Source organism: Xenia sp. Carnegie-2017, unplaced genomic scaffold (genome assembly GCF_021976095.1).
Source record: "Xenia sp. Carnegie-2017 unplaced genomic scaffold, XeniaSp_v1 HiC_scaffold_24, whole genome shotgun sequence".
Lineage (NCBI taxonomy): Eukaryota > Metazoa > Cnidaria > Anthozoa > Malacalcyonacea > Xeniidae > Xenia > Xenia sp. Carnegie-2017.
Window position 1 is genome coordinate 11,772,725 of NW_025813487.1, and position 27,194 is coordinate 11,799,918.

Below are 27,194 nucleotides of genomic sequence, written 5' to 3' on the forward strand. Positions count from 1 at the left end.
TTATTTTCAAGCAAGAGGTTGAGAGAATAAAGAAGGAACTGTCTTTGCCAGGAGAAGATATGACAAGGGACGTTTCAGTAATATTTGACGGGAGCACCAGGCAAGGTGAGGCTATTGCGATAATCCTTCGCTTTATTAATGATGAGTGGATGATAACACAGCGTCTTATAAGAATTGACATTTGCTCAAAGTCGGTGAATTCAGAAGAACTAGCAAGAGTTCTCAACGAAGCCCTTTGCGTTGAATTTGGGATCAAGGCGAACTCTTTGCTTGCAGCGATGAGGGATGGAGCAAGTGTCAATCAAGCAGCATTGATCGGATAGCATTCATCTTCCCAAAGATGTTGAACATTGTCTGTTTTTTCCACACGCTCGATAATGTTGGCAAACATCTGGAAATTCCTACTCTTTTGGAGTTTGGAAACCTGTGGGTACGCTTATTCAGTCACAGCCATAAAGCAAAGTTGGCATGGCAGGATCTAACCGATCGAAAGTGGAAATCCTATAGCGAAACACACTGGTGGTCAAAATGGGAAGTTTACAGGCAGCTACTGGAGCAGTTTGGAGACGTTGCTGGATTCCTGAATGATGCGGAAGTAGAGAACATTGCTCCAAAGATTGTGGCACAGATTCGAGCTATACTCTCAGATCCTCAGCGCCTTGTCGATCTTAAGCTCGGGTTGGCTGTGACCATTGATGTAGTAGAGCATTTTGTCAAAGCTACATACTACTTGGAAGGTGACGGGCCCCTTGTATTTTCATGCTACGAGAAGTTAAAGGCTGTCGCCGACGCATGCCAAGCTCCGCACTTTCCTAATGTACGCGCAGTTGCTGCCGCAATTGGCAACGAAGATGCTACTCAGAGAGCCGCGGATCTAGAACGGAAGGCAAAAGCTTGTGTACAGCCGGCTATACTTTGCTTCTTGCAGAAGTTTAACGTGAAGCTCTATGACACCGTCACGGCCTTCAAAGCTGCAAGAATCATGTGTCCAGTTGCCGTTCAATGGATGAGGCCTACACCCGCCACAATAGAAGCCCTAAGGATTTTCCCTTTCCTCGACAATGATGCAACTATCAATGGCCTAATTAGAGAGCTTCCACAGTACGTCGCTGCTGCTCAGGATGTGGTCATTGAACAAGAGGAAAAGAAGGTGGAGTGGTGGCAGGCCCACGCAGACCGTCTCCCAAATTGGTCCATGGCAGTGAAGAAAATACTGTTGGTCCAACCATCGTCTGCTGCCGCAGAGAGAGTATTCAGCATCCTGGCAGCTTCATTCAACGATCAACAAGATCGTGCACTTGCAGATTACTTGCAAGCAAGTGTGATGCTTCAATATAACAAGCGCTAATTAACTGTTGGAGAACGAATTAGAGAAGTCAAGCCGGACTGCGTGGTTCAGAAACGAGCGAGATTATTCAATGTTAAATTTGTTATCCAGGGCTTTGTCAGAAACTGCATGTTTAAGTTTTCACTGTATTTGTTTTTATTTGTTTTGAAATCCAGCGCGCACAGTTCGTTGTTGCTAGCGCGCGCGCCGTTCGTTGTTTACTCGAAATTTGCATACTTTACCATGGTAACTGGAGGCCATTTGAGTGCAAAACCTTGCGCAAACTGTGTCGTGCTCTGCTACACGCGATGGTTAGCAACTAGCAAGCTATCCGCGGATAGTTATCCACCACACTATCCAGGCTTTGTGCAACCTACTTTTGTTCGCTGGATAACTATCCGCTGGATAGCAGATTTATTCGCCGTATAGGCCCAACCACCGGATAAAGTTACCCAGGTTTTGAACAACCGAGCCCAGAACGTCTGGCCAGGGTTAATAAAATACATTTTCAAACTTGTCTTGTGAGTTGTGAAGTTTGTGCACAGAATAATTTTTTATAAAAAAGTAGCATAATTTTGAAAAGCGAGCATAATTTGAGCATAATTTGGGCAAAAAACGAGCACTGCCACTAGCATAATATGCCACTTATACTAGCACAATCGGCAAATGCCTAACCAGCACTAAGACCAACACCAGCACTAAGACTAACATCAGCACTAAGACTAACACCAGCACTAAGACTAACACTAACACTACAACAAACACTAGCACTAAGACTAAACCCAGCACAAATACTAACACCAGCACAAAGACTAACACTAACACTTAGACAAACACTAGCACTAAGACTAAACCCAGCACTAATACTAACACCAGCACTAAGACTAACACCAGCACTAAGACTAACACCAGCACTAAGACTAACACCATCACGAAGACTAACACTAACACTAAGACTAACACTAACACTAAGACTAACAACAGCACTAAGACTAACACTAACACTAAGACAAACACTAGCACTAAGACTAAACCCAGCACTAATACTAACACAATTACAACAATTTACACCCGTAACCCACACTAAGACTAACAGTAGCTTTAGAACTAGCACTATTACTAAGAAAAACACCAGCTCTAAGACTACCGGTAGCACCAGCACTAACACTAACACAAAGACTAACACCAACATTAAGACAATACCAAGACAAACATTAAAAACACGGCTACCATAACCAACACTAACTAATAGTAGGATTAACCTATTCCTAATAACCACAGTTCTAACTACATGTCCTTTCTTTACAGCTTAATAACATTATTGCTAGAGACAAAAAACAGCATTTTCATTTGACATGCACTGCATTTAAAATTTTCAAGCAGTAAAACAGGCCGTATTCTTTATTAAGTCAGGGTTCAGTTTAAAAGGTAGTGAATCCCAATTTGTTATCAATGTTTAGCATTTTGCTATTCACTAAGTAGTTTATTTTGAAAACAGTCTTAAATTAGTAAACATTTTAAAATTTTCTATAATAGTTAGGAAAACTTTACAACAAAACATACAAGTCAATTTTATTTACAACAATACAAAGTGATTAGCAAAGACTTTGTGAGACAAAACTATTATCACATATTAATTTGCTGAAATAAATAAAGTGTCAACTACAAGGAAATGACTTTCATAGAACCAAATGTTATGTGATGCATACTGTTTGATATTATTCGATACATAGTTTACATTGTTTATGCTGAAACAAAATAGATAACTTGCAATTCACATTGGAATACTCAACAAGAACTCTGAATAAAGTTTATCCTATTTAAAGTAAAAACAGCCTATTCTGGCAAAATGCCCTTGATTTGTATGAAAGCATGCTGTATTCATAATTTTATGATTGTATTTAAAAATTTTAAATCACAACCATCTTCCTAAGAGCTTAGATTCACAATCCTATTCTTTATCTAAGCAACCAAATTCCTTGCCATACCAACTTATGAATCTACTTCAAATTCCTAGAAACTTTTCTTGATTATATGAAATTAATTAACTATTTTGCCTAATAACCTAATTTCTAACCCACATATTCTTGACTTGCAACCATTCTCTTTAGATTTACAAAACAATGCTGCTCACCCACGTCGGCTGGTGCCAACAATAACACTAATAAAATATTCTTTTGTATCAGACCATCAACATGGATGAATTGCAAGTCAAGTATAAGCCCTACTTCTACAGTAAACATATTTATCTCAACTACTAATCCTCAAACTCCAAACGTTAACCATTTTTCAGCATACCTTGATTGCAAATTTGGTCTTCTCCTTTCTTAAGCATTTTTCTTGAACTTGTTAACACTTCAAATTTTAGGCTCGAAACAGAAGTCGTCTATTCACAAAGGTGACGTCATGCAACATTTTCTGTTTACAAATGGCTGACATTCTTAAAAGTTTGTACTTCGAGCTTATTAGCTTTTACTCAATGAAGCTAACAGTTTTTCCACATAAGTTGAACTGCATATATTGAAAATGATTTGGCTCGTTAATTAGCTTATATCAACTAGAATTTTGCCGATGATATTAGTTTTTGTCCCACGTTTCGTAAATAAATGCATTCATTGAGCAAACAATTAACGTTGATAGTTATTGAGTCTTTTGTAACGTGTGCTTTGGGAGAAGAATAAACTAAAGTTTATTTATAGTCACAACGTTTATGAGAAACATTTAGTCAATATGAAAAAGCAATTGATCGGAAAAGTTCATCCAAAATCTCGTACAAGGTGAGTACAATGAGCAAATCTCTCTGTTTGTATAGTGACTGTTTAATAGTGATGTTTAAATCTCTCATCGAGGAATTTGTTGCAATCTTTTTGTAGAAAGAAGCTGTGTTACTTATGAGATTTAAGCACTATGGAATGGAAGAGGTAAGGGATCATGCATAATGCTTTGGAGTTTGTTTCAGGAAGATTCTAACACTTAAACGCATTAATAGCTTATATCACCTGCATTACAATGAAAAAGTGCTTCCCATACGATCTTTTCTACAGCTAACCAATTAAACATACCCTAGTCTAATTTTGACATGAGATGGGGAAGTTCACGAAATCAGTAAATTTTGCCACGTGGTTTTTTCTTGTACTGCTGTCAATGATATTGAATACTGACATACTTTATAACAGTAATCTAAAACATATCTAATTACTACTTAGCTAGTGAGCGCTATATTTGGTTAATATACAAAATAGCAATATAACAAAATTAGATGTTGTCATGTCGTAGCTTGCAAGGTGCGACTTGTTTGGAGGGTGTTATCTACCACCCTCCAACTTTTCGGGTGCTACTAGGGATTTCCAGACAAATTTTAAAGGCTAAAAATGGCTCGAAAACAGTGTGCAAGTTAACGGTGTGCAATGTGCAATTTGCACATCGTTTTAGCTAAAATGAAAACAATTACACATCACTTTTTAAAACGATATGCAAAAAACGTCTTTATTGATTACTATCACATAAATTGAAAAAAGTTTTCAAGCTTAATCTTTACCGATCTTTACTTTATAAACGAGTGCGCTGCACGACATTAAAATCCATGTTGACTCAATGTCATCAAATTTTAAAGACGTTGTCATTTTAAGACTGGGAAGTCTGTCAACAGTCAACATACATGGTGCTTATATGCTTATGACAATAGGGGTGTAATACATTATTAATGTCAATTTTTGCATTTGCGTTGTTTTGTAAATCGTTACGTACTGTTTTTGGTAATTGGCATCATAGCTATTTTGAGTATTTTCAGTAAAATCAGGAAACATGTTGATTTTGATTCTTAAAAGAAGACAAAAAAAACTTAAAATAAGCCAAATTTGAAAAATAAACTAAAGGGAATTTTGATTTTAACTAAAATAGCCAAACGTGAGAAAATGAAGCCAAATTTAGCTCAAATTACTAAGTCAAACTGGCAACCTTGATCAGCCATACTTTTTGCTTTTACATATTGCTTGTAATATGACATAACTATGATGTTTTTTATCGTAAGCAAACATCAAGGATGTTACTGTTAATAAGCAGAAAGCAAAAGTATATTCGGTTATACTCTTTTCACTTTTGTCTTTCTTGCCGTTTTCGTCGAAAGGTTGTAGCTACCAGCAAAGTTAATACAGTAAAAAAATGGATGGAAACATCAAATGCTGACTCGTTTGAGTACTAGGATGATGGCCAAGTGGTGAATATATTTTTCTGTAAAGTTTGCACAAAAAAGAGGAGAGAATAACATGCACACAAAATTTCTCTCATATAATTTTAAGTGGATCAGCGGTTGTAACAAAAAATACTGTTGTAAACCATATGAATTTGTGCACGTTTAAAATTATTAATTTAGCAATTCGCGCTGTATAGTAATTAACGTAATATCGATTTGATTATGTCTATAACGAAACACTTTTATTAAAAAAATTGCACATCGTTTTTTTTCCAACTAATTCGCACACAGCTCGAAAATAATCGGGGGAGAGTATAATAATGCCCAGCGCGCCCTGCTTCTTTTGTTCTAGTATTCATACTGAGAGTAAAATTTGCATTCTCGACTAAACCTTATTTAATTATTATTCAATTGATGACATTTGACTTTGGTAATATCTCCCAGGTTATTGTTCTTCAATAAACCATTTAGTTTCTTATTGTTTTGAATTACTATGTTTTAGCACTTTTCATTTCTTTCAGGCGTTCAGCCATCATCAAACACATAAATTACGGTTACTAAATAATTTTACTTTGCGTCTGAGGCATGAAGACATGACTGTTCTCATTTATCGGGTCGCACGAGTTTTTTCTTTTAGTGCAAATCTTAAATACGTCCACGGAACACGATGACAAGCATTGATACTGTTATGATTAGATTATTGTGCCACCCTTTTTAAATATGAATAGATCTACCAATATACATTTTTATCAAAATCCAAACTCCCCTTGTCCATTGTTCTCTTGTCATGATCAGCCTTTTTTATCAAAATGAGCTGCAAAATAAGTATGATAAAGGAAATCTGAAAGAGTTTTGATGTAACTAAAATAATTTTTTCCAAAAGAAAAAATGCTTCAAAAGTCTACTTCCAAACGGATAATAAATATTCATTTTTTAGTTTTACTCTTGCTATGTTATCAAAAAGTGTGGCTTGGATATTTTGATGTCACAGTTTGTGCTGGCGCAGTTGCTTAAAGGTTAGTAATTAAATTATATTTTCATGCTCTTATAATAAAAGCAGACTTTTTAAAACGGCTTAGTGATATCTCTTTCCCTTCTGAAGACATTTAAGTTTTCTAATGTTCATTTTACACCATTGCTGGCACCACACTGCATAATTAGAAATCAAATAATCAGGAATGTTTGCTGTTATATTATGTGTATATGTATATATTACTTACAATCTTACAACACGCCTGAAGTCCTGTAGTTTTGGAATGTTAAAGATATGAAACTCTGCAGAAGTATTTCTTTCAAAAAATGTCAGGAAACTTAACGATATTTATAAATTTGCAGCGAAATGTTTTATAATATGACATCACTTGTTGTGCACAAGTCGGACAATACAAAAACTTCAATACCTCTTTGATAAAGAGAGGTTTGAGTGAATTATTTAGAAAGTTAACTGTCATGTTAAGCGTCATTTTCAACGAAAATATAATTTAGATATTAAAATATTCGTTTTTATGTCTCTTTATTAGTTTCATGCTTGACTATTTTAAGTTAGCAGTTGGTCTTGCGTTGTTCGTCAAACGCCACTTAATAATGTAAACAAACTGAGTGCATAAAAGAATATGATGAGAAGTCTAAGTGGCAATGCCATATGTTACCGTTAATTGTTAATGGAAACCTGAAATTATATATCATTGTTGCTTCTCTCAAAGTTTAATGTATGGCGTTTTGATGTGAACAGTTAGAATACTGGAAACTACAAATACAAAACATATTAAGTTGTACATCTTTAAGTGGTAAATTTTTTCCTCATTTTTGCTATTAACGTGCCCCAATATGTTAATCTTATAATACTAAAGAAAATGAAGAAGTCTTCACGATACGAAAAATGTCTGCAACGTAGCTAATGCAAATTTAACTATCTGAAAAATGGACAAGGGTTGCTTTCTCTTAATCTATGAGAGGCATAGACTTTACTTATCGTATTGATATAGTTACATTACAAGTGACAATATAAAACAAATGACGTAACTTCTGTTGAAAGAAATCAATGCCATTTTTAAAGCTTCTGAAATCATACTGGCACGCATTGTGGGCAATGCAACTTCGTATAAACAATTGTTTTTGCATCAAATCCAAAAAATATTTAATAATGTTATAACTGGTTGTTTTAAATTTTTTTTTGTTTTTGCCTGTCGATTCGATGACGTTTTTCGTGCTTATCGTCAAAACCAAACTCTTTATCGATTATTGTTTTGAACAAGAATATTCATGGCTGTCATCCAAATCCACGATAGATTCGCCGATGAACTTTTGGTGAATTGTGCTTCCTCAAAATACTGTTTTGTAATGAAATTTGTCTTCTATGCGTTTTTCAACTTTTTATAAAGTAAAATACTGTTTGGCTCAGAATTTTATCATATACTGAATTACATGGGTAAAACTAAATCAATCTAGAAAGTGCCCAGCTGGGAATTTTATCGCAACAATGCTAAATATACTTGTAAACTATACGTCACATTAGCCAGCTGCATATATCTTATGTGTAAGAGCCCGTGATGGAGGCTTTTTGTGTTGACGTTTTATGTTGTTTCAAAAATGCTAAACGTAGAATTATACGGAATTGTTTTTAGAATCTTTATTTTGGTCAAAATATAATGAATTTCGCATTCACTAGCAATTAATAAACCGAAAAATTGTCGTAGCTTAGGAATAGTTATGGCTTTCTCAAAAAGTGCTTGAGTCGAGTGGCTTACGTCAAACGTCTTCAAAAAACATCTATTCATTATCTTTATCGCCTTTTTGTTTGCGTACTTTTCAACTATACTGCTAAAAGATACAACGATAAGATGCAATAAATTTTTTTTTCATATAGAAGAAAACTAATGTATTTTGATTTTTTTTCTATTTTCAGTCCTGGAGAATACGTAATACAACAGAAAAGAAAAGGATTTGCATTCAACACATATTTCCGTGAGTAGTACTCATTATTATCGTTATGCACGATGCCATGCAAACTTTATATACTGACAATGACAGGTTATCTTTGCTTAAATTTTCTGCAGAACATTTAAAACAACGTAAAGATGATGGTGAGTTAATAAAATGTTACACTTTCCCCCTCTCTCTTAATCCACCAAAATGTCTCAAATATGTTAGTTGTTGAACAATGCACTAGCCTGAAAGTTCATCTTCTCCTTCATTAAACAATTAAGTAACAAATGGAAATAAAATTTGCTTAAAAAATAGTTTTTTGATGTTGGATAATAATAAACTATATGGTAAACTCACCTTATTGCAACAAGACCATGTCTAATGCCATTCCTATTTCGGAGGGTAAATTCAGAATGAGTGTTTAACATACGGGCAAATATCAACGCGTAAGAATGATTACTAAAAAAATCCAAAATTTCAAGTGTTGCTCCTTGAGCCGAAGATCTTCAAGAGATAAGAAAAAGTAAAAACTGATAAATTCAAGCTTTGTAGTCATGCAACATATTGATCCGATATAGAGCTTTACTTCTTTTTATTTAATCCATACAATGGCGAGTTTAATGATGTGGTGTCTATTGTGGCTGGCATTTGGTCAAGGATTGACTTTGAAAGTGCGTTGGAATGACGAACTTCACTTTTGTGAGGAAGAATGGAAGAAATTTGTTTTCGACAAACGTATACTTGATTCAAAATGTACAAATTCTCCCCCAAGTTGTTGCGTTAAAGAGAAAAATTATCTTTTTGAACGATTTAGAATGTTCACTGAAATATGTCCATTTGAAGGTAAAATATGTAAACAGTTTTATGAAACGGAAGATAAGTTTTAAAGAATAATACTGTATGTTTTAAGACATATACCAAGCACATGAAATTTCAGTTAGAAACGTTAACTGCTCCAGTTGAATTTTGATTATTTCTGCGTGTTCGTATTCTGAGAACTAAACTGTTTTTCCTCCCCCGATTTTCGCAAAATGATTGTGCTTTCCATTGAACGCATTTAACTGGCACTTCTATCGCCCACGGGCTTTCTAAGTAGACACAACAATTCTTAAAATAAATACCCAGCTTCTCTTTTGTGTCACCCTTTAGACCTGCATTCCGACCTGTAGAACTATATTCAGATTTGTTCCAAGCATTTTTGACACAATATCAAAACAAATAATTTTAAAAACATTGTTTTTCTCCACTACCCATTCATAGAATTTGCATGTAATACCGATTTGCATAATGCATAAAAGTAATATCCTCAAAAAATCATCGAAGATTCAATGGTTTGAGCTCCAGCTTAAAGTGCATATAAACCTTATAGGATTTTAGTATAGTTTGATGGAGCAGTTCTCGAAAACTAAAAATTCAAAAAAACAAATGAATTGAGATTAAAGCTTTCTTTGCAATTACTGTGTAAAAGTCCAGATTTTCACTACATTTATTTCCCAATGGGGTCTGGTATCCAGTACATGTTGTGACGTCATGTAAGGAATACAGTCACGTAGTCTCCATTCAAAACAAGTTATTTGCTTTTTTAAATAATCAATATTTTTGCCAATATTTCGAGTTTTGCGTCGTTTTTTTTTCAAAATGTCCTCATCTGGATGGGAAACATCTTCAGATTCATCAGAAAATGCAAATTATGATACAGGGTTGGAGTCAGTGGCGTAGCTAGGAAAAATAGTCACTCCCGCCAATCCATCTCGCACCGGAGGCGCGACCCCACTAGGGGGGTCCGGGGGCATGCTCCCCCGGAAAATTTTGAAATCTAGAGCCTTGGAAACAGCATTTCCTGCGATTTCGAGGGCGAATTATTTGTTGTACAATAATTTATAAAGGTACTAAAGGTGGCTCAGAGAAACGTTACGCAGGAGACAATTGTCCTCTAAAACATAATTTATTCATCACTGCCCCTGCATAAACAGAAGAAATTTGTATTAGCACAAAAAATAATATAGTATACGACACTTCTAAAGCGCATAGAGAGATTTTTCTTAGCATTCTACTTGTTAGTTTAAACTTGTTTAGATTGGGGCAAGTAGACAGGGATGGCTTTATTCTTTAAAGTTATGCTTAATTTTCTCAATGAAGTACCATGTATTATACGAACAAATATCAAAACACATACTATACTCATCATTTATAAAGAAAGGCCAGCCTCCTGGTTTTTCTACAAATTTTCAACCACCTCGTTATGCAACACCTCTGATTCCTCTTTCTTTTCAATGATATCTTTGTGAATAGATATTCTACACAAAGAGCTGCCGACCTTGACCCATTCTATTTCTTAAATAGCTTTTTACCCTTTTAAGCAAGAAAACGACCTCTCTACTGAAGCACTTGCCACTGCCAACACACCATTCAATTTTAACAAATTTACCACTTGACCTAAACTCGACTGGAGATTAAATTTGAAGATGTATTTAAGAACCTCATTACTGCACTCTTTGTGAAAGTCCTTGTCGTTGTAAATGAAGGAAAGTTGACTCTCCAAAGTTTGGATGTCAAAAGAGGACTATACTTATCTTTGAGAAGATTGATCTTCTCCTGTGGAACTATGCCCTTCCATGTAGTAAATAGTTTAGGATTTACAAGGTCTAAAAACTCGAACTGATTAATATCTTGAAATCGTTCACTTAACATGCCTTTAATGGAATCAATAATCTCAAAATAAAGCTGTTTGTAATTGTATCTACTATCTGCTCTGGTTGCTGGTGGGCCTACTTTTCTAGTGCAGTTTGGTAAAACTCGGTGAAAGCTTGATCTGTGCAAGTGACACAATAAACTGCTTGAAATTGTCAATCTTGCTTATGCCATAGTTAAAATGGGTTTCCCTATTTTGAAGAATGGAATACAAAATTGTGGACTGTTCTAAAATCCTGTAAAAAACACACACTAGAAAACAAAAGAGAAAGCTATCAAGATAATGCAGTAAGCCACTTATTTTACTTAATGACTCATCATCCCACCCAGCTGGTTGTTCAAGTACCCCTCAAAAATATCTAAAAGTTTTTCATAGTTTTGTGCAATACATTGATTAATCTAGAGCGATAATACCATCTTGTTTCACCAGGGCAGGAAACTCAAGGTTGTTAGATGTGAGAAAAGCTTTTCTTTTGGGGCATTGCTTGTAAATGTGCTGAATGTAGCTATATTAATAAAAAGATTTTAACAGGAGAAATTGATGAGGCTGACTGGCATAGGACCAGGTTCAATCTATGAGCTGCACAATGAACAAAATGAGCAAAAGGATACTCTTGTCGAACCAATGCTTGAACACCATTGATATGGCCAGACATGACAGAAGCACCATCATATGTTTGTAAAACCAGTTTTTCTTTTATATTAGAATACTCACCAAGTTTATCTTTGACAACTTGTGATATTGCTGTGGCATTTCTGTTCATACTTACATCCACAAATCCTAATTGCCTCTCCATAATTTCACTTGCTTTGTCAAACCGAGCAATAACACTTAGCTGCTCTTTGGTGGAGACATCAGATGCTTCATCAACCTGAATACTCATAAATGTGCAATCATTTATTTCCTTTCTGATTTCATCTTCAATAATTGAATCAAGACAGCTGATAAGACCATTTTGAATTTCTGGGGAGACTCCAGTAAATCTTCTGTCACCAACTATATCAGATTCTGCTAGTCTACTGTGCAGTCGACGCTCAAATACAGAATCAAACTTAGCAAAACATTCGAGCAACTCTCTATAATTACCTTTGTTCAAGCTACCTTCGGACTCATTGTGACCTCTAAATGGCAACTCTTGCTTTGACAAATACAGCACGGCCTCAGTAACAGTTTTAAAATTTCTCGATTTTGTCTTACCTCCTCATTGTGACGCTGAATCTCATTTCTTCTAGCGAGGGACATAAGACAATCAATTCGTTCACTAGCTCCATACGTTTTCCATGTCTTAAATGCAGTCAAATGCGATTTAGATTTTCATGCTTCTTAGCATCAGACATAATACTCCGCATATCGTTGTAGCCATTCTTAGTCCACGATGGCGATGTTTTGGGGAAAACATTAGACATGGCCAACAAAACACTTTCTGCAAGGTTGTACTGCCACACAGCCAGTCCTTCGCCTCATACCAATCTCTCTGAAATGCTCTTCCCTTATTTTGGATAGTTAAATCAGGAGTAGGCCGTTCATGAACGATAACATTCTGTTCGACCGACGATCGAGCAGAGAACGGTTTAGCTAATAAGCTATTTACTAAATCAACATCAGTTGAGCAAATCGCAGTCGCACTTGAAGCCATTGTGTCATACACAAATACAAAATAGCAATTTGAGAGTAAACACAATGGAAAATTAATACCGACAATGACACGTAATTTGATAATCACTAATCGCTGTACTCGTATTAAAAGGTCGAATAATTACAACCTCCGCCAATTTAAAATAGCGGGAGTTCGACTATAAAACAGCAGATTTGAGCATGCGTCAAGTCCCTTAGCCAACCAGAATTCAAAACTTCTTATATAGAATTATATTTATGTTCCGCCCTCTGAAGATGGGCGGAATACGTGGAGAATCGCGCGAGTATGCAATGTGCGAGAAAAGGCGGTTGCTAGGTTACATAACAAATCTTGAGATTTTGCTGTATTACGATTACGAACCACCTAATAAAAGCGTAAATATGAACGAATAAAACATAATATTACAAATTGTTCGTGAAATAATGTATATCTTATGTCCAAATAGAATATTTATTATTTTTTTGGGAAATTTCTACTCCTGCTGGGCGGGAGTAGCGGGACCGCTAGCTACGCCACTGGTTGGAGTACAGTGTTTTACCGGTGTCTGTCCATGCAAACTGGTATATCTCCTTGCGAATACATGGGCATTTAGCATGATGTGACAATTGTAAAGAAAATACTTGTTAAATCAGTATAATGTTCAGGAAGCGATTACTTACATGATGTCACCCGACCGCGCAGGCTCAGTCCTTAAGCGGTAAAACCGATCGCGTAAAATGGTATATTTTTGCAACTTTGATAGACTGTACAACTGAAAATATTTGTCCGATTACATCAAAGTTTTGGAATATGGCTTTTGACACCACGTACATTGGATAGTATAAAAACCACGCAAGGTTTATATGCACTTTAAGCGAGGTTACATAACCCAGTTTTATTTATTCAGAATAAGAAAATAAGAACATATTCTTTGCTCGATAACATAAAATGAGAAGTTTGACAAATGCATAGTTGTGTTTAGGGACGTGTGGATGTAGCCCGAGTATTGTGAACATAACTGCCTTTGGGTCCACAAATCGATTATATTGGAAAGAACCCGAAAACTTCACATGTCCGCATAAGTATATGTTAGAAAGGGTGGAAAAGTCATATCTCGAACCTGTTGGTTTTTTTGGAATCGGTCAACACAAAATCCCTTATAAGTATGTTTTGTACGGTGGAAAAAATCACACGTGTTATATTGTTGTTAATGCAAACTCTAAAGGTGCGTGAGTGCTCAGCTTGCTTGCCTGCTTTATTTGGTTAGTGGAACCAACGATGACTTGATTATAGGAGTATCATTTATCAAAAATAACTTGTTAGACTGTACTATAAACTTACAGCACTTTTCTAATAGGCTGTAAAACATGCTCAAAACCTAGCCCTGGTTTATAAGGACCCAAGAAGGATAAAAGAAAGTTGTGTGGTGTGTTCATGAGTCTTGGAGAAAGGGCCCGCAGGCCTCTCAATTTCTTTGAGTTTCCCAATTTTAAATAATTAAGAAAAGGTTAAGAGTAAATACATTGTCGAGAGTGTTAACGGTACAAAACTTGAGAAACTAACTTTTCTGATTTTGACTGGGGTTGTTTTAAAAACAAAAAAACTTACAAAATTTAGACACTATAATAGGTGAGTTCTCAATATCTTTTAACGAATCTAAATAAAAACAACAGATAATAATTGTACTAACCTGGACGATCTAGCTATACATCTACAAACTTGTGAAAATAATAGTATTGTCTATCAAAGGCGTTATACAAAAGATTTTATGTATGTTTTTGAAAAACTTAATATATAGCTTACATAAAAAACTCATTATAAGTTGTTATTGCTGTTTGAAAAATTTGGGTCCATGTAAATTGGATTGACTTAATTATTTGAAAATGCCAAGCATTTCTTGTTTTGTAGAGAGTCAGTGGCCAAATGGTGGCTTTGGTTTACTTAAAGCTAAAACTGGATGTCCTGGTGACTTCAAAAGCGGATGGCGTGAAGGCTGGAGGTTTCAGGATATGGAAGATTATGGTGAACATTCAAGAGCGTCACTTAAAAACCACATGGATATTTTCTCAGACGATTATGGGGATATCAACAGAACATTTTGTATGTTAAACGAAATAAACAAAAAAACAATACCTTGGCCTATCGGGGAGTTTGTTTTGGCATTTTTGCTTAAATTAAGATATTTTTGATAGCTCTTACATTTCAGTGACAATGCAATTTAGTCTTACCACACCATATAGCTTATTACCAAAAACTGCCTTTTGTATTTCATTGTTTCAAGTTCTGCATGCATAAATTATTGTACGATATTTGCGATCAACTTAAGCCATGATGTTTCAATCAAATACTTACATTCATCCAATAATCCTGTGTGATATTTGTGTTGGAATTTTGGTTATTTGTGACTTTGCAAGCAGAATCTCCAGCCAACTTTACTAAGCGCAACTACTTTGCGAAGTTTTGATTAATGTATTTCATAAATTTTGCCATCAGTTAAAACTATTTTAATCTAATTGAAAATCGGTTGCTGAAATGTGGATACTTCCGACAACCAAACAGATTTTTCAAAATTCCATAGTTACGTAGATTTTACATTTTCAAACAGTTTTTGTTTCTTTTAAAAGGTTCATATTGCATTTATAAGTCAAATATAAGTTGTCCAAAAGGTATGAGTACTGGGTCTGTTAAATGGGACGATGAAAATGATCGAAATTTAAATGAAGAAGCAGGAGAGTTACCTTACGGCACTTATGATGACGACACTGTCATTCATTATTGTTGTCAAACTGATGGCAAATGGTATGAACCCATAGAGTTGCCAGTTACACAATCTTTTTATTTGTTGACATCTAATTCATTGACATCTCCCAAATGTCAAATGGTGAAGTGGGCAACAAGTGAGATGGAGTATATAACATTCAATACCGAAGATGATAACAATGCTGATCGTTTTTCTGGAAAACACGCGTTCGTAAACACTTTAAACGCATTTCGTCATAGAAAGCTACATTATTGTTACTACGAAGGTAATGACACGACGAATAAGATTTACAATGAAAAATGACCTCTTTTATACACAATGACAATTTTGAAAAATAGTTCTGCTAGTTAAACGTTTTTTAATTTGAAACTGTTTCTGCACTTTAGACTGCCGTTGTTCATTCACAGGACCACGTGGCTCAATATCTTTGCTACAAACAGCTAAATATGAAAGTGATTTACGGTTTCGATGTTGCGCATGGCTAATAACTGTAAAAGAAACATTTATCATCTCGCTTTCATTCTCAAAATTAACTATACCACTGTGCAACCAGTCACTCCTCACCATTTACAATGGTCCGAATGATACATCCCCTGTACTTGGTAAATATTGTGGAGAAAACGCAAGCGCAGGACTGGTAATACGTTCGTCAAAGAATCAATTATTTCTCGTGAGCAACTCTGATAGTTTTGGATCTCATTCGAAAAGTTTGTTTGCTTTTCTTGCTCACTATTATGCCACACATTTAGAAGGTTTGTTTTTATATTTATCATTGTACATAACATCTTAGTACCATTTGTGTAATTAATGCTATGAACTTGTTGTTGATGACCATTTCGTCTGATAATGGTTTTGAAATAAAACCAAAATATTACACTTTTAATTGTCTTGTTTTATAACTTGAATTTAAGTTTACAAGATGTCCTTTTTCAGATTATGTTTCATCTTATATGTTAGGAAATTGTTGTCTTGTCAAGGATTACTGTCATCAGAGTTTTGGTTCTTTCATAATTGAGACTCTCTCTTCAAAAACTGAGCTGAAGCCGTTACTTGTTAGACTTAAGTAAAGAAGGCGGTCTAGCCTTTAATCTCGTTTCGACAAATTTTTATAGCGACAGCTATATTTTTCTCATTACGTTTGTGAACCAGAATTTCATATAGTGTTTGCAATTCTTTCATTTTTTGAGATACTTTTCATGTTTTGTTTTTTTTTTGATTTGCGATTTTACTCATTAATGTTTATGTGCTACTTTTATTTATGGATATCGTGCAAGTTTTTATTTTGAATCTTTAAAACAAACTTCTGATATTTCAGAACGTAATACGGCACAATATAGCTACGTGGGCGATTCTTTCGTCACGTGTGGGACATCTATACACTGTATTTCTGTTGTAGGTCCGTCCCTAGAACGTTAAATCTGTGTGTGTGTGGTGTTTCATTAATATATTCAGTTTTGCCCTGATTCTTTTGAAGGCAATTCACTGAAGGTATTAAGCAATCATTTATTCAAAAGAAATAAGTCTGGTACGTCTGAATATATGAATAACTCCCCACTTAACGTTTTAGGAACTGCCCTGTTGCTATTATAATTGCTTTAAGTGTAGAAAACAAGGAATTCCTTGTAAAGTATGGGATATTTGTTGTATCCCAGGGTAAATTTATCTTAAAACATGCAATTGCTACTATGGCTTTTCAGTACTTTTCTTATAGAGATGAAAAGGCAAATGTGCCACGTCACACCCAGAAAATTGACGTTTCGTAAAGCTTTTGAGACCAGGGTCTATAAATTTGGTGAACATTGATATATGGAAAAGTTTAAAAACATGAAATAATCCTAGTTTCGACTAAAACAGACCATATAATATTAACATGTTATAATTCATCAAGGAAGTAACTTCAATATGTTTCCATGCGGGTTCAATTTTGGAAAATTTCCCATTTCTTGATATTTTGGTACGCAAAAATTAGAAAGAAGTATCTTTCCTTTAATATGGACGCTAACTGCAAAAAGTTGTCTATTTTATTTTCTTATGGGAAACTATTTTCATATTTAGACTGTCGTTGTATTTTTACTGGACCAAGCGGTTCAATTGTTACACACAATGCAACCAGATACCAAAGAAACTCGCGCTCTCAATGTTGCTCGTGGTTAATAACTGCAAAAGAAACATTACAAATTTTGCTATCATTCTCGAGACTGACTGTGCCTCAATGCAACTTTGCGTCTCTCACTATTTACAACGGTCGAAATGATACCTCTTTTGTACTTGGTAACTATTGTGGTGAAAACGCGACTGCTGGAATAAAAGTGCTTTCTTCAAAAAACCATTTATTTCTGGTGACTAATTTCTGGAGCTACGGGTCGCATCCAAAAAAAGTGTTTACATTTCGTGCAAAATATTATGTCACACAATTAGAAGGTTTGATCTTAATTTTCTCAAATTATTTCTTGGGCAATTGACATTGTAAATGTGATCGGGTAATACGAGATTTCAAATTGAAATCTTTTTTAAGTTTTAATTTTTCCCTGAGAATAGTTTTACATGTGCAAAAAAAGATAACTTTTTGCTAATGATCTTTATGTGGTCATTCACAAGGCTTCTCTAAAGCAGAACTAGCTGCTGTTCTCGTTTTAGTTCTTAAGTAAAATTATAGAAAATGTTGAACGTTCATCAGTATTAACTAAAAGTCGTGTAAGCTTTCCTTTATTTGTGGTCATCCTGCTGAAACCTGAATATGAAGCTCAATTCCATTGAAACAAATCCGATTTAGCACTGTTCACACCAGCAAATTTATCTTTAATGACCAATAAACAATAATCTTTTGACTTTGCTACGGTAAATTGAGGATGTCCATCAAACTCTCAATGCATGGAAGGTAGTCCTCGTTTTCAACAAATTTAACTTGTTTCTCACTGCTGAGTGCTAAGTGAAAAATGTGTCTTTATTTAACCTAATTGAAAAGTGCTTAACCATTAAGTAATTTGTTTTTTTCAGACAACCAGTGGCCAAATGGTAACTTTGGTCTTCTCAAAGCCAAAACTGGATGTCCAAGTGACTGGAAAAGTGGTTGGCGTGAAGGATGGAGGTTTCAGGATATGAAGGATGGTAGTATGAATTCCAAAGCATCACTTAAAAACCACATGGCTGTTTCCTTTCATATGAGAAAGTTAGGTGTTGATATCAATCGAACATTTTGTATGATGAATCAAATAGACGAAAAAAAAAGGCTTTGGCCTAATGGTGAGTACCACTGCTTTTGTATTTTCTTTTTTCATTGTGATTTTTTTGTAAATTCTGGATTTCTGCATTCTGCTCGCCTTTTTTGTCTGTTGTCAAGTTAGGTATCCACCTTGACTATGCATGCATGCAAGCTGGATGCTCAACTTCTGTCACTAAGCTCAACTTAGCTACTTTAATTCACAATTCACGAACTTTTGCCATCATTGAGACCATATAATTCACAAATAATGGTATTTCCTACTTACATATTGATCAAATAATGTGGATATTACTTTTTTTGATAAATCTTGTTTCTTTTCAAAGGTTCATATTGTATTTATAAGTCAAATGCGAATTGCCCAAAAGGTATGAGTACTGGGTTTGTTGAATGGGACGATGAAGATGACGAAAATTCGAATAAAAAAGGAGGACAATTACCTCACGGCACGTATAATGACGACACTGTCATTCATTACTGTTGTCAAACTGATGGCAAATGGTATGAACCCATAGAGTTGCCAGTTACCCAACCCTTCTATTTGTTGACATCTAATTCATTGTCACTCCCCAAATGTCAAATAGTGAAATGGGCGACAAGTCAAATGGAGTATATATTATTTGATACAGATGATAATAACATTTATGGCGGTTTTGCAGGAAAACATGTGTTCGTGAATAGCTCAGCTAGGCCAGGTCTCAGAAAGCTGTATTATTGCTACTACAAAGGTAATGCGTTGAACATGACAAATTACATTTACTGTGTATAAAATTTTCTTTGCGTTTTTCTTATTGGTTACTATTCGTACACTTTAGATTGCCGTTGTCTATTATTTGGACCTTCTGGCTCAATATCTTCGCACAAGTCAATCGAAGATAAAAAAAGCTCAAGCTTTCAATGCTGCTCTTGGCTGATAACTGTTGAAGAACCATTTCTTATAACACTAAAATTCTTAAAACTGACTATGACACAATGCAACAGTACATTTCTCACGATCTACGATGGTCAAAATGATACCTACCCCCTACTTGGTAAATATTGTGAAGGAAACAAAACAGCCGAAATGAAAATACGTTCATCGAAAAATCATTTATTTCTCATGGTTAAATCTTTGAGCAATGGGTTGCGTCCAAAAAGCTTATTTACTTTTTATGCAAAATATTTTGCCACACCATTAGAAGGTTTGAAGTGTTTTCTATTAATAATTAATGTTTTTGTATTTCTTGTGTATTCAGTTGACGTTAATACGATCGTGATGCTGATATGAGGTTTAAAATTCAATATTTTTAAAATGTTTCACTTTTTTAATGAGAATAATTTGCTCATGCAAAAACTTAACAGTAAGTGTGGTTTCATATCTTAGCCTTTTTCTCTAAATCTGAGCTCAAATCGTCAATTTTTAGACTGTAATTTGTAAGGATTACAAATTATAGTCCAAATATTTGGATTCGTAATCGGTAAATTGCTCAATTCCTATGACATGGAACTTCTACCATGTTGCTACACATGTCAAAAGAAAGCCCTTTTTTTCTAGCGTTTACTAACGCGATTTTTTAATTTTGTTTTCTTAGCATCTTTTCTATACTGTATTTATATCATCGTTTTAATGTAGACTTTCCCATTGCGCTGCCAAGGATTTTGTGTGTTTCCACAGTAAAATTTCGAATTTCAGGCAGAAAAATTACTTAACCTAATTCTTCAAAAAGTAAAATCTGTGCTAAAGAATGAAGTAGCTTTTAATTTTTTAAGAGAATGAGTGGCCAAATGGTAACTTTGGTCTACTTAAAGCTGAAAGTGGATGTCCTGGTGACCGGAAGAGTGGATGGCTTGAAGGATGGAGGTTCCAGAATATGGAAGAATATGGAACGAAGTCAAGATCGTCACTTTGTAGCCATATAGCTGTTTCATTTCCTTATAGATATTCAGGTGTTGATGTCAATCGAACATTCTGTATGTTGAACCAAATAAACGAAAAAAATAGACTTTGGCCTAATGGTAAGTACGAGGATTTTGCATTTTCCCTTTTTCCCTATGATGCTCAATAGCCACAAAATTTAGTCATTTTTAACGAAGAATTGAAGGCTATGTTTAAACTTTACATAACAAGTGAACACATAGCTTTTCACTAAAAGTTTCTATGTAATGTTTGATATCTTGTCGGCGTGTTTCACTATCGTTCGGCATAAAATAATGTAGCATAAAACTATTTCGGTTCATTTTAGGTGCAAAATGTATATATAACGAGCCTGTATGCCTATGTAAATAATTTTTGTTGCGTTTCTGTATTTTGTATAACTATTGTGGTTGGATTCAACGGTGAAACGCAACGTTTGTACAATAAAATACCAAGCAATTTTTCATGATCATTAAATTTACAAATTTTCCCCATCACGTGCAGCGGATGACACTCTTTGCACGTTATTCAGGACATCTTGCCACCGAAACATATTAAAATACAGGTCTTTTGTCCGTATTCTCAAAAAATAACTCTCACAATCACTGATTAATTTTTTTCAAAAGCTCATAGTATAATTCGAAGATGCTATTTTCCATGGTAGTATTGTTAGAATGTTGATTGTGGGATGTTTATGTTGACTTTTGCCCGACTGATGACTGACTTCTTTTGAAAATGGTTTTGCTTTGGAAAGAAATCAGTAGGGCGCAATTGAATATATTAATGAATGACCCTTCCCCATTAATGGCCCTGGTAATTTCACTTCATTAGCTAAAGCTTGATTTAAAATATTTTATCAAAAATCTTGCCGTCGAAAAAGAAATTTATTTGTCATTAATTATTTCATACGAAATTTGTCTGTTCCACTCAATTAGTTTGAGTGTGAATGAACTCTTAGAGGACAAGCGTGACTGATTTATCAATTTGCTTTTTTAAGGTTCTTATTGTATTTATAAGTCAAGTGACAACTGTCCAAAAGGAATGAGTTCTGGCAATGTGAAATGGGACGATGAAAACTATAGAAATAAGAATAAAAAGGGAGGAATATTACCTTACGGCACGTATGACGACGATACACGTATTTATTACTGCTGTCAAACTGATGGCAAATGGTATGAACCGATTGAGTTGCCTGTTACCAAACCTTTCTATTTGTTGACATCTAATTCATTGACATCTCCCAAATGTCAAATGGTGAAATATGCAGAAAGTGAAATGGAGTATATTTTGTTTGAGACCGAATTTTATAACAATTCTGACAGTTTTTCTGGAAAACATGTGTTCGTGAATACTTCAACAGGATCTAATCTCACAACGATGTATTATTGCTACTACGAAGGTAATGGTTTGAGCATGTCTGATGAAGCATACTGTGAAAAAACAGTCTTCTATATAATTGCATTTGGAAAAAATATTCGCTTGCCATATTTCGTGTTTTCCAAATCTCACAAAAATGCTATTTTTTATTAATTCTATTATAAGTAAAAGAATCAAACCTCTAACTTTGGCATGGAAACATTTTTGTTAGCTATTTCGTCGACCGGATTGTCGATTAATTTTTTAGAATATCATTGTTACGGCACCCTTGGCCAAAAACAAGGCACTTTTAGTAGTGTTTTCAAATGTTTTTCAAAGATTGGATTTTAGAATCCTTTGGCATAAAGAACTAGTTAGCCATTGTTGTTGCATCATGTTAAAATAAATTTAGACTTTATTTGATCGCCTTCTATGATGTCTCAATTTTTTTTGACTCACTTACAAGGAAAAAATTAAAAAATTAAAAAATTTTTTTTAAAAAATTTACTCCGAAACAAATCAAACTTAAGGAAATTGTGTAATTAAAGAGAATATTATTATGAGAGAACGTTCCACGTGACATTCACTATTTCATTTATGCTTTATTGAGTGGATTATACTTCTACACTTTAGACTGTCGTTGTCTACGGAATGAATCTAGTGGGTCAATTAAGATGCCCGATACAATTGAATGCGAAAGTGTTTTACGGTATCGATGTTGCGCATGGCTAATTACAGTAAAAAAAACATTTATCATCTCGCTAACATTCTCGAAACTAACTATACCACTGTGCAACCAGTCAATCCTCACCATTTACAATGGTCCGAATGATACATCCCCTGTACTTGGTAAATATTGTGGAGAAAACGCAAGTGCAGGACTGATAATACGTTCGTCAAAGAATCAATTATTTCTCGTGAGCAACTCTGGTAGTTTTGGACCTCATTCGAAAAGTTTGTTTTCTTTTCTTGCACACTATTATGCCACACATTTAGAAGGTTTGTTTGTTCAAAACACAAGGTATCTGTACTTCTTGTTGATTTGATTTCGTCACTGACACGCTTATGAGAGATTTAAAATGTCTTCTTTTTCTTGGTGGATTTATGTTTTCACTGAGGATACTTATTTTTACGAAGAACATATGTCATAATAGTTTTATTGTTTCAGACTCAGACGTAATGCCTTTTGGTTAAAACTGAAAAGATAATTCTAAAATCTTAGACTATAATTTGTGACAACTATTAACTGTCACTTCGCAAGATTTCTATCAAAAGAAACTTCAAAATTGTTCCGGGTCATTTCCATAGAAAGTGCTCAATTTTTTTTACTTTTTATTTTTTTAATCCAAGTGCTTGAAATCTCTTTCTTTTCTTGAGATCTCTTTTATAAATTTTCATATGGTGACATTCTCTTTTTATTATCATCTGTAAAGCCGTGAATTGAAACATATGAAATTTCTATAGAGTTTATATGTTCTTTAATTTGCAAACAAGTTTCAGTTTCCAGAGCATGATAGCTAAATAGACAATCAGCTAAGATGCATTTCTTGACATTCATGCTCAAGTTTTAAAGAATGATGTGAAGAGGGCGAGTAGCAAATTCTCTAAAGTTTTTGTTTGTTGACATCCATTTCGTTTTCATCCACAACGTATAGGTAGCAACATATCGAATGGAGTATATTTTATTTGAATCGTTTACGAAATGTAAATTTCGAAAATTATTTTTTAATATTTTAAAGGATATAGTTGAAAAGGATTTTTCCATTTAAAACACATTCTATATTTTATGTAGTATTCCAAACTCAAAACTATTTCCACATTTCAGACTGTAATTGTTCATTAACTGGACTTACTGGTTCAATATATTTGCGCATGCACAAGTCAATCGAAGATGAAAAAAGCTCAAGCTTTCAATGCTGCTCGTGGCTGATAACTGTAGAAGAACCATTTATTATCAAACTAAAATTCTTGGGGGTCACGTTGCCACAGTGCAACAATACATTTCTCACAATCTACGATGGCCAAGATGACACCTCTCCTGCAATCGGCAAATATTGTAAAGAAAACGCGACCGCAGGAATGGAAATACGTTCTTCAAGAAATCATTTATTTGTTAGCTATAATGGCTATGGCTCGCAACTAAAACGTTTGTTAGGTTTTCATGCAAACTATTATGCTACGAATTCACAAGGTTTGTTTTATTTGTACCAAGACCTGACGTCTCTGTACCTCTAGTGCATTTGACCTTTTTAATTTCATTGTGTCCTGGCTTAAGAGACTAATAGCTAGCTACGAGACTTAAATTGCAATATATTTCGTAGTTTCCGATATAGATAATTTGATATATGCGAAAAACGTAACTCGTGATAGTTTCTATAGCTGTTGTTTACCAAAGCTATGTCAACGGTATTTTTTTCAAAAATGAGCCAAGTCATCAATTGTAGTAGAAAATAGTTTTTTTTTATTTTTCAAACAAAAGCAAACGTTTTTATTTAGTTTACAAACTACGTTTTATAGAAGAGTTTGCAATCTTTTCATTTTCTCGAAAGACCAAAAAGGAATATATAAAGAATGCGTTATTGCATGCGTTAAATCGTGTTTAGGAAGTTGGAACATTTTCTGCGTGGAAACTATATTCTCGAACTCCTTGACCTTACGATTGAAAATTAAGCATATAGAGAACGCGTGAAATCAAACAAATACCTAATTGTAACACTTATAGCCTAATTTTATTTAGCAATCATTTGAAGTAGCCGCTGTTTACTCTTGCAAAATCAAAGTTGTTTTGTTTAAAATTATGATAGATGCACTGGTTTGTTGAGATGTAATGGTGATTTTATTTTATCGCGGATAAAAAAATTGTTTCACACACGATGTCCAATGGTATATAAGATTGAAAAATTTTAAAGAAATAATATTATCATCAACTGTATAACTATTTAAGAGCTTAATTAGCTCAAGAGCTTTTTTTTAAGTTCTATTTCATACAATGTGGAAAAGGGTGTGAACTAAGAAATAATGGTTCTTACGAAGAACCTTTTTCAACTATTCATTTCCTTAACATTGACTTGAGGCCCTTATGTTTATTGGCCCTAATGAGGCCCTTCGTTGGAAACAAATGACTTGAAGTTTACATTGAGTTAAGCGAAATCCATCTTCATTATTGTTGTATAAATCAGTTATTCATGCAAATGTTCGAAAGATAACAAGAGTTGAATATCATCATAAACAATCAGACTGAAACAAGAATGACTTTATGTTTATAACGCTAGCATTCTCATTTGTTCTGAGGCGTCAGCTGTGATCTTTTGACTTCGCTTCGCTTTGCAAAAAAAACTTAGTCTTTTGTTTTAAAAAAATTACCCCGATATTGTTGAGTAAAAAATCCATAAGAAATTTCTCTTTATCAAACCGAAATGAGAACGGACAATTAAGGCACTAAGCATTTTTTGTTTTGCAGATAACCCATGGCCAGGTGGTGACTTTGGTCTCCTTAAAGCTAAAACTGGATGTCCTGGTGACTGGAAAAGCGGATGGCGTGAAGGATGGAGACTTCAGCATATGGAAAGTGATCGTGAAAATTCAAGTGTGTCAATTAAAAACCACATGGCTATTTCCTTTTCAGATGTTAAGATCAATTGAACATTTTGTATGTTGAACCAAATAAACCAAAAAACAAAACTTTGGCCCAACGGTCAGTATTGCTAAAAACATTTGTGCAGCATTTCCGAATATTTGTGACTTTGTAAGAATCCCAGCTCCTTCTATAATACGCAGCTATTTTGCACATTTAACTTACAATTCAAATCTCGAAAAATAAAATAATAGTACTTAGACTCAAATAACTTGTCTGTAGATCTAACATTTTCAATCATTTCTTTTAATGGTTCATATTGTATTTATATGTCCAAAACGAATTGTCCGAAAGGTATGAGTTCTGGGTTTGTTCAATGGGACGATGAAGATGATGAAAATTCGAATAAAAAAGGAGGACAATTACCTCACGGCACGTATAATGACGACACTGTCATTCATTACTGTTGTCAAACTGATGGCAAATGGTATGAACCCATAGAGTTGCCTGTTACCCAACCTTTCTATTTGTTGACATCTAATTCATTGACATCACCCAGATGTCAAATGGTGAAGTGGGCAACAAGTGAGATGGAGTATATATCATTTAACACCAAAGATGATGACAATATTGATGATTTTCATGAGAAACACGTGTTCGTGAATACTTCAGCTGGGCTAAGTCTCAGAAAACTGTATTTTTGTTACTATAAAGGTAATGGGCTGAGCATAAAAGAGTGTAAAAATAGCCGAAACTATTATATGAAATTTTTAAACGACGAGATTACATTTGAGATTCCGTGTATGAATCTAGCTACAATTTCCATTTGATATTCGCCGTTTTTTTAGGTTTCGCATGACGAATAATATTTACTGCGTATAAAATATTTGTGTATGCTTTCTCATTGGTACCTATGTGTATTTATATATTTTAGACTGTCGTTGTTCATTCAATGGACCTACTGGCTCAATATCTTCGAACAATACAACCAATCATGAAAGAGACTTATGCCGTCGGTGTTGCTCATGGCAGATAACCGTGGCAGAAACATTTACTATAACCCTAACATTCTCAATACTGACTATACCTCAATGCAAGTATTCAATTCTCACTGTTTACAATGGTCCGAATGATACTTCGCCTGTACTTGATTGTTATTGTGGAGAAAATGCGACTACAGGAGTGAAAATACGATCCTCAAGTAATCATTTTTTCATAATGCTCAAATCCGGTAGTTATGGGTCGCACCCTAAAAGTTTGTTTGCTTTTCATGCTAACTATTATGCAGAACACGCAAAAGGTTTGATTTTTTCGTAATAAATAAAATCTTTTTCTAATTTGTCTATAATGTATAAAGGCGAAAGCATGGGGTGGTCATCAAAACGAGGACAGAATTTTTAATCTATTAAAATTTTCTCGAGTTCTGCCATGTGTATGAATACTTGAAACATATTTTCTGGTTTTAATTAAACAAAATATAGAAAATTGCTGCTAGTCGAGGTTGTCTGCTGTGCCATTAACTTAAAATAACTTTCTACAAAAGTCCTGACTTTTTTGTTTCATTTTTATTTTGTTTAAATGTTTGCTTGCAGTGAGTGGGATGACGTCAATAACAAAGAGGAATACTGAATCACAGAG

General features: G+C 34.4%; 2 protein-coding genes across 6 annotated transcripts; both read left to right on the top strand.

Annotated features, from left to right (window-relative positions):
• Nucleotides 1–3,766: 3,766 nt before the first annotated feature.
• LOC124450808 (cubilin-like) lies at nucleotides 3,767–25,667 on the top strand. 5 transcript variants are annotated; one of them, XM_047001464.1, is made up of 20 exons: nucleotides 3,767–3,925; nucleotides 4,027–4,104; nucleotides 4,201–4,248; nucleotides 6,457–6,535; nucleotides 7,223–7,306; nucleotides 8,425–8,483; nucleotides 8,576–9,287; nucleotides 13,734–13,976; nucleotides 14,660–14,896; nucleotides 15,376–15,777; nucleotides 15,899–16,264; nucleotides 17,568–17,933; nucleotides 18,510–18,755; nucleotides 19,059–19,460; nucleotides 19,548–19,913; nucleotides 20,482–20,727; nucleotides 21,624–22,025; nucleotides 22,616–22,981; nucleotides 23,808–24,173; nucleotides 25,443–25,667. In XM_047001464.1, the coding sequence occupies exons 7-20, from the start codon at nucleotides 9,053–9,055 to the stop codon at nucleotides 25,622–25,624; spliced, it is 4,425 nt and encodes a 1,474-aa protein (XP_046857420.1). In that variant the 5' UTR covers nucleotides 3,767–3,925; nucleotides 4,027–4,104; nucleotides 4,201–4,248; nucleotides 6,457–6,535; nucleotides 7,223–7,306; nucleotides 8,425–8,483; nucleotides 8,576–9,052; the 3' UTR covers nucleotides 25,625–25,667. The 5 variants fall into 5 exon arrangements, with proteins under 5 accessions (XP_046857420.1, XP_046857419.1, XP_046857423.1 ...); XM_047001463.1 differs by lacking the exon at nucleotides 7,223–7,306; XM_047001467.1 differs by lacking the exon at nucleotides 7,223–7,306 and having other exon boundaries at nucleotides 3,768–3,925; nucleotides 8,576–8,602.
• Nucleotides 25,668–25,870: 203 nt separating this feature from the next.
• LOC124450810 lies at nucleotides 25,871–27,194 on the top strand. The gene is made up of 4 exons (XM_047001472.1): nucleotides 25,871–26,270; nucleotides 26,491–26,757; nucleotides 26,903–26,988; nucleotides 27,149–27,194. Exons 1-4 carry the CDS (start codon nucleotides 25,886–25,888, stop codon nucleotides 27,149–27,151), a joined length of 741 nt encoding a protein of 246 aa, XP_046857428.1. The 5' UTR covers nucleotides 25,871–25,885; the 3' UTR covers nucleotides 27,152–27,194.